The sequence below is a fragment of the Ixodes scapularis genome, unplaced genomic scaffold (assembly GCF_016920785.2).
Source record: "Ixodes scapularis isolate PalLabHiFi unplaced genomic scaffold, ASM1692078v2 PGA_scaffold10__122_contigs__length_95168666, whole genome shotgun sequence".
Classification (NCBI taxonomy): Eukaryota; Metazoa; Arthropoda; class Arachnida; order Ixodida; family Ixodidae; genus Ixodes; species Ixodes scapularis.
The window spans coordinates 90,979,805-91,002,666 of NW_024609836.1; the positions used below are offsets into that span (position 1 = coordinate 90,979,805).

General features: G+C 43.6%; 1 protein-coding gene across 1 annotated transcript in view; it reads right to left on the reverse strand.

Annotated features, from left to right (window-relative positions):
* Positions 1-1,464: 1,464 nt before the first annotated feature.
* Positions 1,465-22,862, reverse strand: part of LOC115316764 (ATP-binding cassette sub-family G member 1) — a 40,663-nt gene continuing 19,265 nt past the window's right edge. Inside the window, exons 4-14 of the mRNA XM_042288730.1 lie at positions 21,522-21,642; positions 21,030-21,219; positions 20,267-20,412; positions 18,961-19,084; positions 15,485-15,599; positions 14,308-14,471; positions 12,838-12,927; positions 11,092-11,260; positions 9,817-9,917; positions 3,448-3,603; positions 1,465-2,066 (exon numbers count right to left, since the gene is read on the reverse strand). Coding sequence (XP_042144664.1) covers positions 1,710-2,066; positions 3,448-3,603; positions 9,817-9,917; positions 11,092-11,260; positions 12,838-12,927; positions 14,308-14,471; positions 15,485-15,599; positions 18,961-19,084; positions 20,267-20,412; positions 21,030-21,219; positions 21,522-21,642 — 1,733 coding nt within the window. The 3' untranslated portion in view covers positions 1,465-1,709. The remainder of the gene's footprint in view (positions 2,067-3,447; positions 3,604-9,816; positions 9,918-11,091; positions 11,261-12,837; positions 12,928-14,307; positions 14,472-15,484; positions 15,600-18,960; positions 19,085-20,266; positions 20,413-21,029; positions 21,220-21,521; positions 21,643-22,862) is intronic.

A 22,862-nucleotide genomic window follows, 5' to 3' on the forward strand; every position in this document is an offset into this window, starting at 1 on the left:
GCCTGCGCGTCGATAGCCTTGACTGTAGAGTTCCGGCTAGCGTAGCGGGATGCGAAGAGCGTTGCGGGACAGCGGAAACGATCTACGAAAACTCCCTAATGGCGAAGCTCAGAGAACCGTTGCATCTAAAAATGTCCATGTGGACACGAACAATACAGAGTTTTAGTGGATCGTTCCGGTGACTCCGATAACGATAACAGATACTCTGTCGCAGCCTTTGCGCATACATCGTATCTTTACCGGGCATCGTTGTCGGGGCTATCAGAGGTATCGGAACGATCTGCTGAAACTTTTTTATGAGCGAGTGAAACGTATATATTGTTCATCTTCTCTTCGCACATCGCAGTTCTTCTTTATTTTTCGTTTATCTAATTGTGTTCAGACTTTTGTAATTTGCTGGCTTCATCCCATCGTTGCCCGCGAATAGCTGTCTACCTGTCCCGCAGGAAAGTGAACTCAAATATTTTTTTTTCTCTTTAGAGCGTGCCCCTCACACAGGCAACGATGTGGTTCCACGGATAATGTCACACTGTAACAGGTATAGATATGTAATAATGCCCAAAATTGGCGAGGTAGACTATTTAACAGTGGACGGAATTCGGAGCAAGATTTAAATGGGAGGGGTATAAATGTTTCTAAACTACAGCCCGATGGAAATGATAAAGTCATTGCCATCCATCCATTCATCCATCCATCCATTAACCCATACATCCATCCATTCATTGTCGGCCGGGTAGGTCTATAGCTCCTTGTAAACTGCGTGGCGCGGCCCGCTGCCGTAGTTAGTAGAAAGGGTTCCTTGTTTTCGGGTTTTACTTTTCTTCGAATTCGGGGGTGTTTTTACGGAGACTATTATTTACCACAGATTTTCGGGGTGAAAGTTTCGTGTCGGGCAAAAATTCGGTGTTTATCGAGGGCTAAGGTTGAGGAAAGCCGGACACGGGCATCACATTTCTTAAACTTGAGGCAGCAAGCACGTGATTCTTTCCGGTACCGATAGGAGGACACGAAATAAGGGAGGTGGTCCCGCAGAAAAAAAGGAGCAACCTCATGGAGAGCTCAGTGCGGGCTTTGTTCGGGATCAACAAAATTTATTGTTATAGATCTACGTTTTTCTCACCGAAGTTTTCGGTTTTTTATTATTTGAAGACAGACAGAACTTTTTTTCGTCGATTTTTGATAAAATGGGCGTGGGGGTTATTTGTCAAAGTTGATCGGTATTTATCGAAAAAAAAAAAAAAACACCTTGTTATAAAAAGAAAAAAAAAACACACACACAGGTCTGGCGTTTGTTGAATCTTCGTGCGTTTAATGTTTGATCTATGCTTTGAACGCGTAGTCAACGCATGGGCCCGGTCTGATCCGCTTATAGTCGCGCATCACGTGGGAGCCGGCTTGCCGGCTCGTGTACGCGGATTTCACACACCCTCCATTCGTGTCCAGCGTCAGAGGTGGATTTGAAATCCCCTCGAGCCACGGTCACTCTGCTCAAACACCATATGAATGACACGGCCTTTTCCACAGACACGGTGACAGAATTATACGCGGACCGGCCTTAAGCATATTCGAGACATGCTTGCTTCAAACGTCTCCAACGTGCCTGCAGACAGTTTGCGCGGCCAATCTGACAGTCATACAAGAAAAGTACACGCCCATGCCATTGTCCGTAAACTGTCTTTCGTACGATGTATTGTCAGTGCGACGACGGCTCAAAGGGCACGCTTGCCCCTGTGCCTCAGGGCGAGATACGTGGCCCCCTGCAAGACCACGACGAAGCCCAACAACGCTGCCAGGCACACTTCCACGCTCATCTCGTGGAGGCCCATGAAGTCCAGGAAGAGGTTCGGTTCCACGAAGAGGCAGGGCGACGACGCGTCGTCTTCGAGGCACTCCAGCTCGGGGCGGTCGTAGCCGTACAGCGTCCGCATGCTGCTTTCGTAGGCGTAGCGTAGGAAGGACGCGTACGAGAACCAGCGCAGGTAGTGGGGGATGGCGCGGAGCGTGACCACGAAGCCGCTGAACAGCATGAACGGGATGGCCACTGCCGGAGCCAGGAACACCGCAACCTGCAACGGTCGCATTGAAGGCGACGGAGTTTTGTAGCGAAACCCTCCACGGACCTTGCTTGCTCGTATTGGTGCTGGTCGCACCGTACAATTCGAGCGTCTACTTAATTTCCCTCAAAGTCCCAGGAAGAGCCAATTCCTGCAACCTAGGCAGGCGACTCAGCCAATGATGAGGCTGTAAATATGCGTACACCCAGTCTAACCTAACCTAACACAACCCAACCCAACCCAGGGGATAATATAAAAAAGGGGGGAAGTCTCCCCCCCCCCCCCCCCCCTTCGTTTCGAAGGGTAACTTTTTCTACGCAAAACACGGCATACACCAGCTTTATTTTTTAAGAAGAGAGGATTATTTTTTAGTGAAATGGCAAATGTTAAATCAACAAAATAAATCTTCATCGGTCCGTGACGTCACATCCCTCTCCATAAACCGCCCCCCCCCCCCTTCCCCGGGTCTGTCCCTTAAATCCGTCCCTGACCCAACCAACCTAACTTAGCACACAATTAACCTAACCACTAACCACCATGACGTTTCACCATGTGCAGTACTACCGCGCGGATTGTTTCCTTCTAGGTATAAACATTTTTTTTCTGCCTCGTCATTCTCCGTGCTCGCACCCTACATTGCAGCAATTGGCCCTCCCAGGTGCTTTGATGGAGAGCAGACGCTCCAGCTTTCTTCAGCCGTAGTTACGCTGCCCATGCACCATACGAAAGGCACTGTGTTCTTCGGTGCAGACGCATGATGACGGAATTATATGCTGACACACCTGAAGCATTATTCGAAGCAGCTGTGCTTCATGCATAAGTATGCGCCATAAGATGCCTAAAGGCAGGTTTTGCATGACCAATGTGGCAAAACCGCCATACAAGCACAAACAAACAAAAAAAAAAATAGAAAACTTTCAGCCTTTCCACTCTGGTGAAGAAGGAAGACCAGCGAAGCTGTACTATGATGGGGCGACCTCAAGCACGACTTCTTGGGCGACCTTAAGGACGACGCTTAGAGGACAACCTCAAGGACAACCTCAAGGACGACCTCAAGGACAACCTCAAGGATGACCTCAAGGACGACCTCGAGGACGACGCCTAGAAAAGTTCAGCCTTTCCACTCTGGTGAAAACCAGAGTGGAAAGGCTGGAAAGGTTGCCGACATCTATAAGCGAGGCCGGCAAGCCAGTTGTCTGGTTGCCGCCGTCGCTCATAGATGGCGGTAGCTGTCCAGAGTTTTGTGTCGACATTTCATTCCTGGGGACACGATCCTCGGGAAACTAGCCCTTAACAGCTACGCTGTCAAAAGAAGAAACGGGCCTTTAACAGTGTTTGCAATGGTCTTTTGTACGATATTTTAGCGGGATTCTGTCGGACCCTCTGCACCCACCTGCACGCATGCGATGGCACCGATGAGCATGCCGAGAGAGTGTGCCACGAAAGAAACCAGGACGCATGTGGCGGTGAACATGACGTAGCGGTAACAGTCGGAGGGCTGTGACGTCATCCAGTACACGATCGAAATGAAGAGGGTGGGGTGCAAGATCTGAAAAAAAGGAAGTTCATTTTCAATATATATATATATATATATCGATTTTCCTTGGTTGCAAGGGCCGGCCCTCTCGTGTTTTCGAGAAGTATACAGAGAGTCCCCGAGAAAAAAGAACTGTGTTTTTCGCTAAGGTTGAAGCCTGTCCAGTTGGTGTGACATACTTAAAAGCTTAAAACAGCGCAAAAGACAACGGACAGGGCACAAAGAAGGACACAGACAGCGCCCTGTCTGTGTCCTTCTTTACCCTGTCCGTTGTCTTTTGCGCTGTTTTAACCTTTTAAGTATGTGTTTTTCGGCCCGGGTAGATAAAATATGGGTCGAAGAATTCTCAAACTCCATGAGAATATGAAGCTAGTAGTTGGGATAGAATGCGAAAGTTTGAGAACATTACCTTACATGAATCAAAATATAATTGAGAAAAAACGAGAGCCGACGTCCACCTAAGTATAAGTTCGTCAAAAAGTTTCAGTGGAACTAACTTGCAAGCAGGAAAGAAAACGATATTCTCTTTCTTTTGCTACCAAGTGTTCTTCGCTGATATAAATCCCATGAGCGTTCACAATATAATATTTTGTCTTAACGATGCTAAAATAAAATAAACGTAATCACAAAAAAAAAAAAAAAAAATTCTCAGTTTTTTTTTTTGTTTTGCAAGATATTTATTGTTTCAAACTTTCGCGTTTTATCCAAACCACTAGCTTCACATTTTTGCGGAGTTTGAGCTTTCTGTGACATATAGTTTATTTATCCGGGCCAAAAAACAGGGTTCTCTTTTCTCGGGAACTCTCCTAGTCTTGAGAATGTTATTATTGATTTGCAGTCATGCGATTGCGGTATCAGCAAACAAGAGTCACAAAACAAAACTTGTGAACAGTGCAATAACTTATATCAGTGGTCTCAAACTCATTTGAGCTCGGGGGCCAGATAGCCCACGCCAGAAAGGTCGAGGGCCAATGTAAGGCGGAGGGAGGGGGATGGGGGGACAGGGGGAGGGGGGAAGTTAATTTTTTTAAGGAGAAGAGACCTCGTGCTTTATGCTTTTAAAAAAATCACGGTTTTGCCATTGACATATTCGGATTTGATTTGCTTCTATGACTACTTTGGGCTCTGACCTGATGTAATAGCAGAAATTGAAATTACACCGCCCCCGCCAACGTGCGGGCACTTTTAATAGAACAAGAGAGCAAGTACACTGTCGTTCCAGTTCCTAATTCACTCAGGAATTAAGCGAGCTCAACATGTCCCTACAAAAGCAATCAGTTAATTTGACAGTTCTTACTTTCCTGACCATATTTATTACAACACTCTGAACAATATACTTGTCCTATAATGGTGATATTTGTTTGAAGGCGGGAATCCCGAGCTCGTAGCTATATCTTTGAAAGTGCCTCCTGCTGATAGAGAGTTCGCGCAGCCGAGATGCATCCTTCAACAGGTAGCTCGCGCTTGCCGCCTAGTAGCGGAATTGTTTTACATTACACAAAGCTGGGAAGCAAAAAATAAAGCAAAACAAAGTGCGACCGAACACAGATAACTATCAACAATGTGAATACGTTAAAAGAGCAGAGCTACGTTTCACCGAAAATGAATCGACGAGATGAGATCACTATGGCGCATGTCTTTTCTAGCGCTCGAGACATGGGAATCGGAATTCGTAGCCGGTTGCCTGCGGGCCGCGTCACAGCGAGTCACGGGCCATTTACGGACCGCGGGCCGTGTGCTTGAGAAGCCTAACTTGTTGCATCGAGGTATTCGTTGCGCAGACGGAATCCCAACCTGAGTAGGGTGTCGCGTGTATGCCTTTGCTGTGTGTGTGTGTGTGTTTGTTTTTTTTAGGTAAAAACCGGTAGTTAATTAACTCTCGTTTCGTCCAGTTTCTCGTTTCGTCCGTGTCTAGTTGCGCTGTTTCAACATGAAAGCGCACCAACTCGCCCAGTTGTCCATTCTGTTAATAGTAATCCTCACCCTGCGTTTCTTAAAGTGTTCGTGGCTAAGACAACTGAAAAATCGACGGACGTTACTTACTCTGTTGAAGATTTCGCCATTTTCTATCTGTTTTCGGCGTTATGATCAGGGCTGGACAGGGATCGACACTCAGAAAGGCACCACAAAATAAAAGTACTAAAACAACACGTGTTTTTTTTTTCTTGGGGGGGGGGGGGGGGGCAATACATATCGAGATACCTAAGCCCTGGCAAAGTATCGCCAAATAACCGATACACCGTATTTCCCTACTGAGATACAAGTACATTCCCCAAAACGTATTTCGATACAGAGAAGACACAGATATTCCAAAGTATCTCTAAGATACTATAGAGATACTGGCCAATCCTGGTTCTGATCGGCTAACGCTGTAGAATCATCTGTTGTGTAGCGGTAATAAGATTCTTGGAACTTGCCACGCCTTGTGTTTCTTGGGCTCTCAGGGACTATATCAGGGGTTGTCAATCTAAGGTTTTGAAGTCGCATTCGGCTCGTCCCACACGAGCGTCGTATGCGTCGTATGCGTCATATCATAACCTCCTCTATACTCACAAAGCCTCGCAGTTCGACGAAGGAGCAGTGCCCGGTGGCAGATTTGGAGCACGACGATCTGGTAGCACAAAGCATCAAAGAGCCATTTCTCGGGGAACCTGACGTCAGCGCTCAGCTTTGTAAGCGGCGAGGACCCGGAACACACTTGTTCGTTCGGGAGAAGTGTGTTCCGGGGTCTCGCCGCAGCGGGGCACCAGTCACGTGGCTCTCCTCTCATCCGTTATCTGCCGCTCCGCCTTTTCCATTTCGGCGGCCGCTTCTCGTGGCGATCTGCCAGGCTTTGTCAGTATATAGGAGCCTAGTATATAGGAGTCAGTATATAGGAGTCGAGTCGTGCAAGCAACCGAACAAAAGGTCGGTTTTCAAGGCAGAGTGTTATGTAAGGAAAGTAATGGTGACCAGTTTCAATCCCGACCCAACTATCCACCTCATGCGGAGCTTGTGAGCTCCGTTTATGAGGCCGGGTCACTGCGAACAGCTGATTTCGCTCTCCTTGAGCGCCTAAGGTGTACTGAAGCTTATTGTGTTCCGTCTCTTCGCCGTCCTGGGTACCGCGTGAGCGCAAGGGGCATCGCCGTACCCGGAGCCGTGTAGACAAACTCAGAGGGGATGAAATCCGGGCGGTCTTGATATTGCGAAGGCTCACCTGCACCGTCAAAAATTCAGGAACGGTATCTTAGAAATAATCTGTCTTTGAATTCAACACGTTTACGAACCTCTGACGAAGTGGGCCCTGCAAACAGGGGAGTTCACGGTTGGTTGGCAAGGCGTTGCGTCAGGGTTCTGTCGCCGTAAGGCTTGAGCTCATTCCAAAGAGCTTTAAATGTCTTTCCAGTGACTAATATGTTCTGCTCTTCTTCCTCTATTTTCACCAGGGTTGGACAGTATAGCGATACAAATGTATCGCGATAGTATCTTAGAGATACTATCGAGTATCTGTATCTCTGTATCGAGATACATTTGAAAATGGATTTGTATCTCGGTAGTGTAATACATTTACAATATATCGCGTATGTCGCGATACTTCGTCACACTTAGGTATCTCGGTACATTTGTTGACGTTTTTTATGATATATTTAAAAGATGAAAACACGTTTGGTGCAAGGTGCTTCAGAATTTATAATATGAACCCGCCCTATAACATATGATCTATCACAGTCACCAACATTAAAAAAGCTGGTTTAAAGAAGGTTACTCGCAAGAATTATAGAATAAGCTCCTCTCACAAAGCCCTCCACTTTTTCCAACGTAGTAGAGCAAACGCTGTAAAGGAGTTGAGTGTAGAAAATGTGCGGCTCTGTTGTATCATCTCCCCACATTATGGATGACTCAGAAGCATTTAAGACAGCAGTTGGAGATGCGCCCTCACGGGAAAACAGGGTTCATTTCGTTCAGGCTCCTTTTGTGAAGAAGGCACACAGTCTTTACCGTTATGTGTTTCGCCAAGGGCGACGTGTTCTTTTTTTCTTTAGCGGCATTAAGATTTTGAGACACGGGGAAGTAAGTGCATATACAATAACACAAAAAGAGGAGCACAAGCATACATTGCATTTGGATTTGTCACGAACTACACCCTCCCTACCAAGCACCGTTCAGAAACAAATGTATTTCTATAAGTATCAAACGAAACAAACAGCGCCGAAAGAACACGGACACAGACGAAGAGAAACAGGACAAGGCGCACTCTCAGCTGAAGTTGATTGAAAGTTGACAAGCTAATATAGCCACACTACTAATCACCGAAATAAGTACGTCGAATGCGCTACTGGCGTCGGCTACAAAATCCCCATGACGTGTGGGATGACATACGTGCGCCAGACGGACAGGTGCGTGAATGATCGCACCCGCGAGCATGCTGCCTCTACAAGAACGACGCCTTCGGGGCATCTTGCAATTCCTTGTAACAGATGCTCGTGCACCCCGGCCTTCAATGACGCTAAGATTTTGCTTAGTTTTGTCTGCGAGAATTACATGCGGCATCTGAAATTAGGACCAGGGAGAAGAAAGGTATAAGTGACACGTCCCTGTCGTTATCTACAAGTGAGTTTGAATTTCTGAAACGCGTGCTGAATAGATAAGGATAACGAAGTTTCTGGTGGCTATATTATTTTGTCAATTTTCAATAAACTTCAGTTGAGAGTGCGCCTTGTCCTGTTTCCCTTAGTTTGTGTTCCTTTGTTTTTTCAGCGCTGTTTCTTTGTTTGCATTGAATCAACTGGGCCAAATCTCTACTTTATTGCTATAAGTATCTCTATTTCAATTCCGGAATACTTTATCGTCATTTTTGTGGACGTATCTCAGGGATATTCCTTTGCATAAAAGACAAATGTATCTCAGTATTTATATTTTGGGCGTTAAAATACCCATATTTTAGTATTTGTAGTCCCCAGTACTTTTTCGAGTATCTCTGCGCAGCCCTGATTTTTACATGGCAAGATGTGAATGTGTATAGCGCACGCGTTAAGAACGGAAAGCTTTATCCAGTTATTATTCACTCGAGTACCGAGTACGCCATTATTACGTTACAAAACCTCGCATGCACACTTAATGTCTTTTTGTTAAACGCAGGATGTCCCCGCTGTTACGTTGAAGACCCGGCCACCTGACACGGGGGGATTCGCGTCATAGGCTTCTGAAACGGGGGCTTTTGAAAGCGGGGCAAAAAGGGCGAGGTGTTTGATATTGGGTGCTCTCGTGCACCACCCACAAAAGGCTGCTGGAACTCTACAAAATCTTGCTTTTGAACAATTTTTGCTGCTGTTTGTGCAACCTACAGCTACACTGTGGTGACGCATGACAACTATGAAGCCAAGCCGCGAGAATAGCGGAGGGAGTCAAGCCCAACTAGCAGCCTCCCAAAATGACGCCTTAAGGCCCGTTCACACTCTTGCGACTGCTTGCGACCTCTTAAACCTGGGTTCCTTAAAACTTCTTAAACCAGAGAACACACTGGCGCCATCTATTGGGAAGCAGTGTAAACTCGGCGCTCCGGCATATTTTTTTTTTATTTCTCGCGCAATATCCTTTCTTTTTTGGCTCGAAAAACTTTTGTCAATGTTATACAGGAGCCTTTCTATGGGTATTACGCACATTTGACCTCGGAAATCCCGCAAAACCTTCGCTTTTGTGAAATGCAGTTCTAGGGTCACCGCATAGATGGCGCCACAATGTCAGTGTGTTCCCTCATTCTAGAAACATTTAAGAAGTTGTAAGAGATCTCGTCTCTCTCAGTCGTACTTGGTCGCAAGAGTGTGAACGGGCCTTTATTCTCTTTCTTCACCTTTCTCAGAGTTGGCGCATGCACCCAGCGATCTTTGAAAAAGGTCGGTCGAGGTGATGTGGTTATTTTGAACGCCTGTGTTGTCCAACTTGTAAGTTTGAAACGAACATCTGTTCCAACATTATAATGCATTATAAACGATTAGATAAAAAAAAAAAAAAAAAACTTCCATGTTCTTAGCGCGATGAATGCACGCTATTGTGCGACCACCTCTGCAGGTGGTTACACAAACCCCTGATTTCAATATGTGATCTGTGGCACGTATTCTACATTATTTTTTCTCTAGGTATATCATGCAGTAAAGCCTAAAGCGACCACCGATGTCGTAATAAGTTACGGTACTTAATTTACGTCATTAGACATATGCAATTTGGTACCTAGATGGTTCTTACCTGGAATGGAATCTCAACAATTGTTTTGGCCAGATAATATGCCTTGAGGGTGTACCATGAGTTACATCTCTCCCTAGTGAAGACAGAAGCCTCCAGGGGAACTGCAAAGATTCCAAGATATGTCAAAGATTGTCTTACTTTTTTATGTTTTAAGAGTTATAATAGTCTGAGGAAGCATAAATATAATCAATGCAACTGTGATAAATAAATGTCAATTGTCACCTCTTCATTTTTTTACTCTAATTATTTTCTCTTTTACGTCGTCTCATATTTTATATTTTGCGGTTAAAATTTTTCAGATTTCATATTATTTACAAGGCAATTCAAACATAACATTATAACCTCATGCTGTATTACAGACGCTTCATAACTTAAACTCTTGCTCCACACGCTAAATATATATGTGCGTCTACTTTTGTCTACAGCAAGTGGTGAATCAATCTGCGCAATCCCCGGAAAACGTTCAGCGAATGACCATGCGCCAATTATTTAGATTCGCACCATACTTATACTACTCTTTCATAAAGAAAGAACTGCTTTAAATGCAACTTCTACTTTTATATTAACGTATTTGATTAGCAGTTAAACCATATATAATAAATTAATACATCGGTGTTACAAAATTCATTAACATTTGACATTGGTCTGGTTAACATCCGCGATCCCAACAATGATGCATCAAATCATTTGATCGCAGTAACGGATATCAAAACTGCAATATGACATTTATTAGAGTTTGAAGTTAATCTGACCGTTTGCATTCACGGTTGAAATAAACATTTATTTAGTCACCTCATAACCAATTCGCCAGTGGAAACTACAATATGACAGAGTTTTCACATAATTTGATCACCATGCATTACATCACTGGTGGCGCAGACATCAGTCGCAACTTCAGTGCAACATTCGTCGAAGAGTGCACTTAACCTGATAATTTGTATTCACGATCCGACGTATGATCAAATCACTCGTGATTGCATTAGTGGAAACTTCAATACAATAATTATAAAATATTGCACTTCGCCTGATCATTTGTATCCACAATTTGACGAATAATCAAATCGATTGTGATTGCGTGAATGAAAATTTAAATACAATAATTATCAAATATTGCACTTCACCTGATCATTTCTATCAGCTATTTGACGAACAATCGAATCACTTGTTAGTACACGAGTGAGAACTTCAATACAATATATTTATTAAAGATTGCACCTAACCTAGTCATATGCATCCATGATTTGAATAATGATCAATTATCTTTTGACTACTCACACACGAGGACGACGGGCATCATGCCGGTGAAAGTGAGGAACATGAGGGCGAAGAACACGAGCGTCGCGTTGTTAAATAATAGGTCGGCCCGGTTTCCCGTGCCGTAGTACAGGAGACCCATAATAACGCCCACCGCCACGTGGGTGGCCAGACGGAGATGAAACACCATCTAGAACGAGATAAGCAAGTTTGGCGAAGGAGTGAAATAGCAGCGGGCAATAAAATCGTCGTGGAAGTTTCGATATGCTGAGATTGGTTAGTACCAAAAATTATCACACTTTGACGAACTAAAATGTTTTGAAGTTCGCATAAGGTGACGTTCCGATGGCTGATATATTTGTTTCATATTATGCTTCCGTATATATTCCAATTTTTTTTAATACGAACTCGGGACTATATAAAATATAGTATTCGTCGGAGCTTCCCAAACGGTTCAAAGCCTTAGAATACGGCAATTTAGCGGTAACTTTTTTTGCAAGTTAAGGAATGCAATTGTTTGTAACGTTTGTGCCTCAACCTCTCGAATGGTGGATATTTTTCATAAATTGACAACCGAACTTTTTAAGGCATTTTTAGGCGAATGAAATAAATACACATAATAATAATGACATTTTCTAAAACAACATAGTTTATATTTAAATTTGTTTTAATTGATAAAAATCTTTCAGTTGGGCACTCTCGTAGGTGAAACTCGCTTGGTAGGAATATTGTTACTAAATTGAATCGCTTGAATTTTTATTCTCCTAATAATTTAAGTACTCGTAATCATTTCGAGGTGGTGAGGCAATCAGGTCATGCCTAATTATTTTTTAGAAACACCAGAAAATCCCGACGCATAACGCTTAATGGATTCGATCTGATAATTGCACAAGATATAGTTTTCTCTAGAAGGCCATCCGCGCTTACGAGAAACTCTTCAGGTCGTTCGTAAACAATTGATAACGAAAGTTTGAGCGCCAGCGAGGTCATTCATGACCCCATTTAAAACACCCTGTATTCCACATACAACGGAAGAAGGTCCTTTAAAATAATTTTACATCGTTATTTACCGCTTCGTTTCTTCAAAATAAAGCAAGAGGGCAAGCGAGCTGGTTCAGACTTACATGGTAACCCAGGAGCGGGGGAAAAACGAGACGGACGGCCTAGCGAAATTCTAGCTGCGTTTGAAGCTTTTTGTTGTTCGTCCCGTTTTTCTCTGGCTCCTAAGTTACCATGTCTGTTGTTTTTCCTTCCATGCTATGCTCTTGCCTCATGTCACCGAGCTCTCTACGTGGGCTGCAGCGATTGACTTTTTCAGGTGCTTTACAAGAAAGTAGAGATTCCAGGTTTCTTTAAATACAAGCACATAAAAGCTTTTTTTTTTTTTTTAGCTGCCTGACTAATTCAAGTACTTAAACAAATTGTGACAAAAGGGTTTTTAAATTAACGCAATATAAATATGGCGTCCGGCCAAACGTGTGCTTTATGCTTCTGACTGATCATTGATTCACAGGTTGCGATTTTTCTTGCGATTTTGCAGCTGCAGCGTTGAGCCCCGCAGCCTCCACCACGTATTTTTTTTTCTGCATGAGCGACCGCGGAACTGAGAAATCGCAATCAAAATTGCATCATAAGATACAGGCTTGAGAACGTCAATTTATGAAAATCGCCATTTCGCTTACAACCTAGATAATCCGTGTTTGCCATTTTCTGCGCACAATGTTGACAAAAGTAAGCAGCGCGGAATTCAATCTTTTGTGTACTCACGGGATTTCGCACTAGTGAGAGGTAACATCTCTTCAGTAGCACTTTGATTTGAAGGCCGAGTGAGACCGTATTTACAAACACTCGATCCTCCTGGAAAGAAAGAAGCAGGTTTGAGTTCTCACGGTGCCACATTTTCTTGGGTCTTGAGGCCCGTTCGCACACTCGCGTTTGCTTACGATTGTTGTAAGCAGTTGCAAGTCTGTGGACCAGCCCTTACAATCAGTGCCAACTTAATAAGCGCAGGGTATGGCGATTTCCTAGCACCTTGTTATCGCTCCAATATTGCGACATTGGCCGATAAGAGCACTGAAGTACGAATTACGAAGTAAGATCAAAAAAACTGCTCCGACTTTACTCAACAAGATTGAGTAAAGTCGGAGCAGTTTTTTTGATCATTATGATTCCCGGCTTTTGGAATATTTTTGCATACGAAGTAAGAAACGGGAACATACTGAGTCACGGCCTGCATTTCCTAAGACGTCAGTGACATTAGTTCAGGGGTCTCAAACTCATCCGAATGTGGGATCGAGTTTGCCCACCCACGAATAATCGAGGGCTAACAGAAAGGGGGGGGGGGGGGGGGATATTTTGGTATTTTAAGGCAAAGAAGAAAAGCATTGCTGTTTCAGGTTGCAAGGCAGCCAACCCTCCCAGCAATACCCCAGAGATTTTCTACAAGAGGTCCCTCGTGCTCCCTTGTTCTTGTATGCTCGCCGTCTTTCCGGTGACATATTTAGTTTTCATTTGCATGTTGATATGATTCAAAAATTTGCACTTGATGTGATCACTAAATTCAAAACGCCAACTAGCTGGCAGTTCTTCATAGAACAAGAGCGAGCACACTTATGTTACCGTGTCGCACAATTTACTTGGCTCAACGGGCATGGATAAAGATATCTCTTCATACGGCAGTGTTTACTTTCCCGAAGATTGTTAAAAAAGCAATATCATAAAATACTCGCATTGGAAACGTGTTTCTCAAGGCTACAATGCCAAGGTCATTGCTTTATCCTTGGCACAGACTCGTGCTGAGTGAGTGTTCGAACAGCCGAGGTGTTTCCTGGAGCAAAGAGCTCGCGCTTGTAGCCTAGTGGTATTGTCAGCCCGGTTGATTTGCATGAAAAGGGTTGAGAAGTAAATGTTTCGACAAAGCTTAACTTAGCCAAAAAAAAGAATACAAAATACTGTAGAATGTGCGGTTACGTTATATGAGCTGAGCTTTGTTTTGCTCGGAAATGAATCGTCGATATGAAACTATACCATTTACGGCGCACGAAGCGCTCGAGGCATGGGAATGGAATTCTCGCAACCGCGTGATGCTTGCGGGCTGCGTGTTTGAGGCCGCTGCTATGGTGGATGTACACCCGCATTGGTTATTTCATGTCAATGTAACACCTGCATTGTTTATTTAGACCTTGGAGAGACATGCATTTTAACGTGGCCCGCGGACAATAGCCACTAAAAGCTCACCCTGGTTAACAAGGGAACCACAGCCACTTCATCATGCTGGGTATCTTCGATGTAACCATTTGTCATCGCAGAGGCATAGCAGGGCACTTTATCCATGTTTATGTTCGTATATTCCACAAGACTATCTTTCACGCTCCCATAATCTCCAGATGCAACCTCGATCACTGAAAACAAAAGTAAATATAATTTAGTAATCATCTCAAACTCCAGAAAGACAAGAATTCTTGATATAAGAAACACCAGAAAGACCAAAGTTCCTTATATAAGAGATTTCTAATCGAAAAATGTATTTTCGTATTTGATCTCTTAACTATTATAAAAAAAAAAACAGAAACTTTGTTATGATTGTGTATGACTTTATGGCCTATGCCCTGTAAAAATCACAAAAGAAATGGAAGCTCGTATATGAACAACTTACAAAGCCAGCTCAATCAAAACCGACTTATTCACTCTGAAAAAAAAAAGAAAGCTAAAGATAAAAGAAAAAGTTGCAATAATGTCGGTTGACAGGGCACCTGTGTTCCTATAATTAGCAAATCAGAAAATATACTATATACGAATCGAAGAATCAATTTGTTTTGCGTTTTGTCCCTTTCAGTTTACCACCCTCCTAGGGCAAAAAGCACATTCCAAGTGTATTCGTGCAACGTGATGTGCACTTCAGAACCTTGGGCGGTGACAGCGGTTGATGTAATTACGAAAATAATTATATCCTTCATTTTCCAACAATTTCATACAAAATAATTTAAAAAAATGATGAAGTTTCGCAGCGGATGCCAGCGAGTGTTCCTTTACAGTCGTGTCACAACGTCGCAGTATCACATAACAACATTTAAAAATGTATTTGGTAAATTTAAAGGGGACATTTTTCCGCTAAATTTAGCTGAGAAGTTTGCCATGGTCATCGTCAGGTCACGTGGCGTGCATGTGCGCAGTCTGTATTTAGCATAGTACGCAACGCTTCGGCCGTCACAAGTCACAAGACGTCAAAGCGATTCGGCTGTCACATGATGTCACAAGACGTCAAAAGACACCATGAGAACCATCGCTGATCTTAGCGGATAAATTTTTCCATTTAAATTTAGCAGATAAATTTACATGATACGGCAAATGGCCGGAAGTTTCTTGTGCTCTTTTACCCCACGGGGATTGGCGTCGAGCTCGTAGTGTGTCTTACAAAAATCAGCCGGGTTGTAGAACGGAGGACATTGTAGATTGTTGGAATTCAAATGGAGCACCATGTCTTTGGCGGGACCTCTGTAGATGCAGGAGCCTTCCGCTAACACGTACAGCTGAAGGAGGAAGAGAAGAAAAAGTGGGCAGCAAATGTAGAGATTAGAATTTCGTACTATGAAATCATATCAATATTATTTTTTGTCAAGGCGGCGCATCAGAACAGAAGACTGGGTCAAAAATTGCTTAATAACAACTTGACGAAGGTGCCAGCCCCCGCGAAGTTCGTAACAGAACTCCAAATCATAAAAAAAATAGAATACAAAAAAGCTACACAACGCACTAAACCTACGTTAACAGAGCTAAGTATATAAGCTAAGTACATCAAATCTACAGCTGAGAGACAAGTCAATCGTTGAGAAAGAACAACTTCAGGCTGTATAAACGTACACACAATACAATTACATAATTTTGTACAAGCGATAGATTTTACTAGCTTTAGACAAATACACAGACGAAATAGAGACATCACTAACCAATTACGGAATAATAAAAATCAAACATATACACACTGGTCTATACAAATGTACACACACACGCACATATATATATATATATATACGTGTGTGTACACGTGGATAGAGGGATAGTATACATACATATGCACATAATCGAAAACATGCAGATGAATGGACCATTCTTGATCGAATGAATCAAAGTTTACGAACCCGCCGAAAGACAGAAAACTTCGGCGACTTCATAAGCTTTGATTCATTCGACCGAGTACGGTACCGTTAGCTGCATATTTTCGATTATTTTCTCTTATGACATCACATGCGATAATGAAAGTTCCCGTGATACATACACATACAGATGTATACACAAATGCATCATTATCGTCACTTACTTTTCTCGGGGGCCCTCAGGGCATTATACGAGGGGTGGCAATAAAACTGAAGTAGAACAGCAAACAGAAATATAACACTGTAAGCTAGTTAGCTAAGCTAGATAGAAAGAGGGTAATGGATTCAACAAATTGAGTAGTATCGTTTATAGAAACGATGTTGTGAGGTAGTGAGTTTCCGACCCTCGATAGCCAATGGTAGTTTGGAAGTCTTGTGAGAAACAGTTGATGATCGAATTGGACGTAGTTTACATGGGCGATCTAAACGTGAGAAAGTGCCTGGTGAGGTGATAGTAATGATTATCTGAGGTGGATATTGTGATAGAAAGTTCGATGAACGGAAAAGACGCGTGACTCTCGATGGCGAAGGGAAGGCGAATAAAGGTTAGCCGAGTGCCGTAATTCTCATATGCTGGTATATGTTGAGTAGGTATTATAAATAAAACGAAGGCCTCTGGTTTGAACGAATTCTAGACGATTCGTGAGGTATGACTACCATGGAGGCCACATAAGCCAGGCATATTCTAACTTGGATCTTAGAAGTGTAGTATATGCTAGTAGTTTTACGGCGGGTGTAGCAAGTTGTAGGTTAGGGCGCAAGTATCCGAGAGTACGCTTAATATCAGCAATAACAGAGGTAAAGTGAGTAGTCCATGATAGGTCGGAGGTGAGATGAACACACAGGTATTTAAAGATGAGCAGGCTCTTACTTGAGTGTTAGCAAAGTAATACGAAAATGATGTGGCACGTGAACTGCGGGAAAATGACAAGGATTTACATTTATTAAAGTTTAGCGATATGCAATCTGATCTTATCTAATATAATGTAAAGTTTGCTTGAAAAGTAAATGATATTACTATTCGGGAAGAATCACATAGAAAGAATGAGCTCGATGAGTGCCTCATGTGACAATGCTCCTAGATCTATTCCTTTTTTAGTAATGTTATTCCATGTTGTCCACATTTATTGTAACGAAGCGTTTGATTGAGGTGATTAGTACGTAATGGCTGAATCACATACCCTCTCCAGAGGCAAACTCGACACACTAATGCCTCCACTACCCAGCTTCTTCACTCCAGCAAAAGCGAACGCCTTGTAAAGCACACAGCCGAAAGCGGGGAATTAGCTCTAAGAAGTTGGTCTTTGTACGTGGCATTGATTAATGAAGTCGGGGGTGCGTGGTATAGGCGAGCTTGTTCTCCGATCATGCAATTAGAACGGAAATATCGGAGCTTTCTAGATTGCCACGAAATGGCTGTAACATTTGAAAAGGGTATATTTCCCGACCTAACACTGCAAGGAGCACGTCTTCGTTAATGCACAAATTAAAAGCAAAAAAAACAACATATTGGTGATGATTAAATTTTTTTAAATAACTAAGGTTGGTTGAAAACTACCTGCGCACGAGCGAAGGATGACTGGAACAAAAGATTTCAATCTCTCCACTACCTTCGTTTATTTTCTCTCTAAAAGCAATACAAGCCCGAGAAAGTGGACGCCCCGAAAGACAGTACGTTAGGCATTGCTTTATTGCGTGATTGTTAGTTAGAGATGCATATCATGAATCTTGAAGATCGCGATTGCTTGGAATGTAGAAAACCATAACACGACGATATTTCTTTTTTGGCATAGCATGGGAATGAAAATGCCGCCATTGCTATTCCTGACTGTATTCCTGGGTTGTGTAATGCAGCATCTAGATAATCACATACCTCGATAAAAGGTCTTTGCAGTGCCCCCTCTTTCAGAAACCTCAACGCAACACCAGATACTTTACTAGGGTAACACATCTCACTCCGCAAAAACCCCAATGGTCCTGGCGCCGACGAGATTTGCGTATATGAAACCGCTGGATGCGCGCAGCCTTGGGGGTTTCCCTTTTCAATTGGGAGGAGTGCCTACCGCCATCTATCGTCCTAGAAACCCGTCGAGACGGCGGAGGCAGCCGTCTCTGCCGTCTTGGCGAGTCCGGTATCTCGGTGCACCGTCGGCAGCCCTCTCCCTCCACGCCGTAGACGCGCCGTCTAATGCTAATATGCGGAGTTAAATCTATTCTCACCAGTAGAGTATCTGGTAATACTGTTTGTTTATACATCCATGGCTATTAGCCGCGCCAGCAACGTCACGTGAATGTTATAACAGGTGGAGGAAAGCGAGCGAATCAACAGCCGCACCACCAGTTATCAAACCCTTATTGTCGTCAAGGGGGGAGGGGGGGGGGGGGGCTGAGTATCTATAGTCACTGAGCGCTCAACAAATGCAGGGCACGGCTTATAAGTTATAATGTTCACACTTCTTGAATTATAATTCGTTATTCGGTATTGTTAACGGCTAATGCCGTATTAATATTGGTTGTGAAGTAATAAAAACATGCTCCACACCCGGCACATTCCGCGTCTGTTACTATGATTGTGTTGAGCTCACGCACATGCATTTTTTCCATAAAACTTAGCAGTAATTCCGAGCATTTGATATCACACTACTCTGTTTAATGGGACAAGGTCTCGACAAGGATCACGATATAAAACGGACCTCGAAGGTTTCATGTTTCACAAACATTTCTAGCAGAAACATACTCTGTCAAACAGTTGAAAGAGCCTCGAACTTGGTTGATGTATGCTGAAGGCAATGGTAAGACCCCTGGTCGCTAACTCCCTCAGCAACATGATGCACTGCAGTGAGCTACTGCTGTCCAAGCCACTGCATCAAAGAAGAAAAAAAAATGATCAGATGGACGTTTAATTTCTGCTTGAGTGTTGAAACCCTTTTCTTTTGAGATTTGAGGCTGTGTGTGGATTTGAGGCTGTGTTTGGTTGCAACCTTGTTTGATGTGTGCAAATGTGATCACTAACGACCAGAGCAGGAGCACACTGGCGCCATCTATCTGATAGCCCTAGAGCACCTGCGATTTGCGTTTATTTCCTATTTTCTTGGCTGATTAAGGAGCATAACATATACTCGGTGGCATCTAAACGCAAGTGTGTTAATCTGCCTCTAGAATGCGAGCACGCACAACGGATACACGTCAAAAGGCCAAGTAGACCTGCTGCAAGTCAAACGCTGTTTGTGTGTTTCTTGTTCTGTCTCTCCGTCACGTGATAACTTGCACCCTTAAGCCTCCAAAAACGTTTAAACAACTTAGTCGACTACTTTCTTCAAAGCCACTTATTAAAAAAATTAGGTAAATATTAAAACTCGGAGCACAGGAATGCTTGTTAAAAAAAATTGCAAAGCTTCATGGTGACTGGACCAGTTTCCCGAAACCTGCGTGCTAAAAAAAAAAAAAAGGCAATGTGTATATTTTTTGGCAAAGCCATTTAAGATAGCCAAAAGCTGCAATCTTCGAGGGAGCTCGGCCAATGACGAGACTGAAATAATGTTTAGGCCTAAAAAATGACTGTGTGCACCCTGACACTCATGAGCCCATCGTGAGCACGTTGAAACGTCGAGCTCAGTGTCACAACGCAGATTGTTGCCCAATGTCTGTAAATAAATTTTCAGCCTCCCTCTGTAGGTTGCAATGAGCGGCTCTCCCAAGTGCATGGCGGAAAAAGTAGACGTATTTATTTTTTACAGTTTATCTTGGAGGCAGTTCTCGAGCTTTTTTAAGTATAATATTCATTAACTTATTACAGAAAAAAAAACAAAAAAAACTCGGGACGAGGAATGAAAAAAAAAAAAATATATATATGTATATATATATATATATATGTATTTTTTTTTTAAGTAAAGATGGCGTTCGTCGTATACATGTCCGGAGTTCGTTTTATTCTTTCTGGGTCAAGTCAACTTTAATGACCCGCTGCGCAGTAAATTTAGATTCCGTGATCTGCTCCTCCATGTAATATGAGCGAAATTATTTTGATAACTGTCAGCTCTCACCTTGTGGGCTCATCGAGGAATATCACCGGTGGAGTGTTGACCAACTCTTGCGCTACGGTAACCCTCTTTCTCTGTCCGGACGAGAGATGCCTGATGGCTCTGTGTTCACAGCCGTCCAGGTCCCAGGACTTGAGGAGATTCGTCACCTGTTATTGAGACCATTTTTGAGTTCATCTTGATACAACAGAAACACTAACAACCAACGGTCTTAATTCTTCGTAACCTGATTTATGCTATTGGAAAGCAAACATTTTATAAGAAACTTAAATATGACCTTTTTTTCGAATACAGTCAAGTCTAACATCACACTGCAGACTTTTTTTTGTATGATGCATCAGCGCGCAGTGTGAGCGTGGCTGCAGACACGGAATGTCACGGCTTTGAAAGTTTGTTCACTGGCTCGGAAGAAAGCCCAATCTTTCCCAATGTGCCATTTGGCAGGTTAGTTTATCTCGCACATGACCAACACCGCCTAGATGCAAGGCCTTTGGCACTGTTCCCTCTTCACAACACTCAACGTAACCCTACACGTCCGGACGCCGTTGGGCATTGGCCGCGCCAACGAGGTAACGCGACTATGCCAAACAAATGGGAGAGGAAGCGAATCGACGGTAGCGCTGCCCGGTATCAGACCTTTAGTGTGACGTTATGGAGGAGAGCAGGCAGACCTTATCGGTATCTAGGTGGTATTTACACCAGTGAGATGACACCCCCCTCAAATTATTCCTTCACCATTCCGTCCGACAGCAACACAGTTTCGTACCAGGGCATCTCTTTGCTGGTACGTGCTGTTTTCCGGCATCTTCAGCCTGGCCGCCGCGTCGATGGTTTCTCGTACCGTCAGGTGCTGTATCAGATTGTCCCCGTTCATGATGTAGCTGCTCAGTTTACGGAAGCTCTTCTCCTTCGTAGCTTGCCCATTGACAAAGAGTTGTCCCTGGCAACCCCGGGTCCTGTAAAAGAGGAAATCAAGTTCATCATTTCCCATTTACCGAAATATAGCTTTTTCGCGCAAGTGGCCGTGTAGCCAGTGGCCCAATTGAGAAAATCAAAAACGAAAACAAAAGACTGAATTCACGGGCAGCTTCAGAATTGCAGGGCGTGGAGTGTCCATGGGCATCTCATCACCGCATCAGAGTCAATGAGAGTGCACCATTAGCCGATGCGAACGCCCGAGAACGAATCACGGAGACAAAAAACGTGAACATGTGTTCTTGATCTGTTCTTGATCGATAAAAGACAACGTAGTTCTTACTGGAAGCCAGATAATATGTTGAGCAGGGTCGTCTTTCCGGCACCTGAGGGTCCGAGGATTGCGGTCAACTCTCCAGACCTCAGGTTTCCGGAAAGGTCGTTCAGGAGGTTTTTCTTCTTGCCTGGAAGGCGGAACGTCGCGCGATTTTAGAAACATTCGAGTCGTTAGGAGAAACACGAATTGCCAAGGCTGATTATTCGGACAAACATGAACCGTCAAGGCGGGATCGTTCGACTGCGTTCCAACCGCTCGTCAACGGCGACGTCGAGATAACACACTGGCACACGGGCGCCATCTATCAGGTACCCCCGGAAACACTTGCGATCTGCGTGTAACTAGACTGGCAGTTTCGGAGTATTCTCGAGATCAAATATAAGCGCCACTATAAGAAAGGGTTGCTCCTAACATGGCCAGTATTATTTCAAGCCCAATGTGAATTTTTTTATGTGTGTAAAGAAATAGGTAATGTACGGGAACATCTGGGAAAAAACAGCGAAGATGTTCACCTCAAACCAACTAGCCCAACACGTCACATTGTAATGTAAGCATATCAGAAGTATGCCAAAGGTATCCGACAGATGGCGCCAGGGTGTAGATCACACTCAGACTCATATAGCGTAAAATTATTACAAAAAAAAAAAAAAAATGCAGTTTTTCTTTACTGAACGAAAACGAGAAGAAAGTAATTCCCCAAATATTCGTCCTAATAGGATTTGGGTAACCGCAGAGATGTCACACGAACGGTGATGAAAAATAGTCGGATAAAACTCTATTTTCACTGTCTGCTTAGAAACAAACAGGTTGTGGCATATAATAATCACTCTTGCTTCGTGATTCCTTCTTCGGCGTTCGGACCTAACACGCCGTGCGTTTCTGAAGTTGTTTTCAGCTATATAATGTCACAAGTCCCTGATCGGATGTTACACCGTGACGCCCTCAAACTGGCTACGCTTTAATCAGCTCAGACAATGAGAGGGGCGAGCGGTGTAACGGTGCATAGATAACGCAGCCTATAAAGACGCGCCCACCTTAAACTGCCATAAAAGAGGCGGAATACCAATCACAGTCGTAATGTTTTACTTTGACGAAAGAACGAGGAATGTCCGATGTTCTAAGACCCCTCGGTGCAGTTTATACCAGGTAACTTCTGAGAGTGATACAGCGCAGGAACCCTCACTTTTGGAGTAAAACAATACAAATGAGAACATGTACGTACATTGCGCTACACAATTATATCGCCGACAACTTAAGAAATGTTGGACGCGGCGAGTTTGGAGTGTCTTAGTATCGCTCTACAGTCAGTTAGATTGCGGCACAAGACGATAAAAACTGCAATCCAGA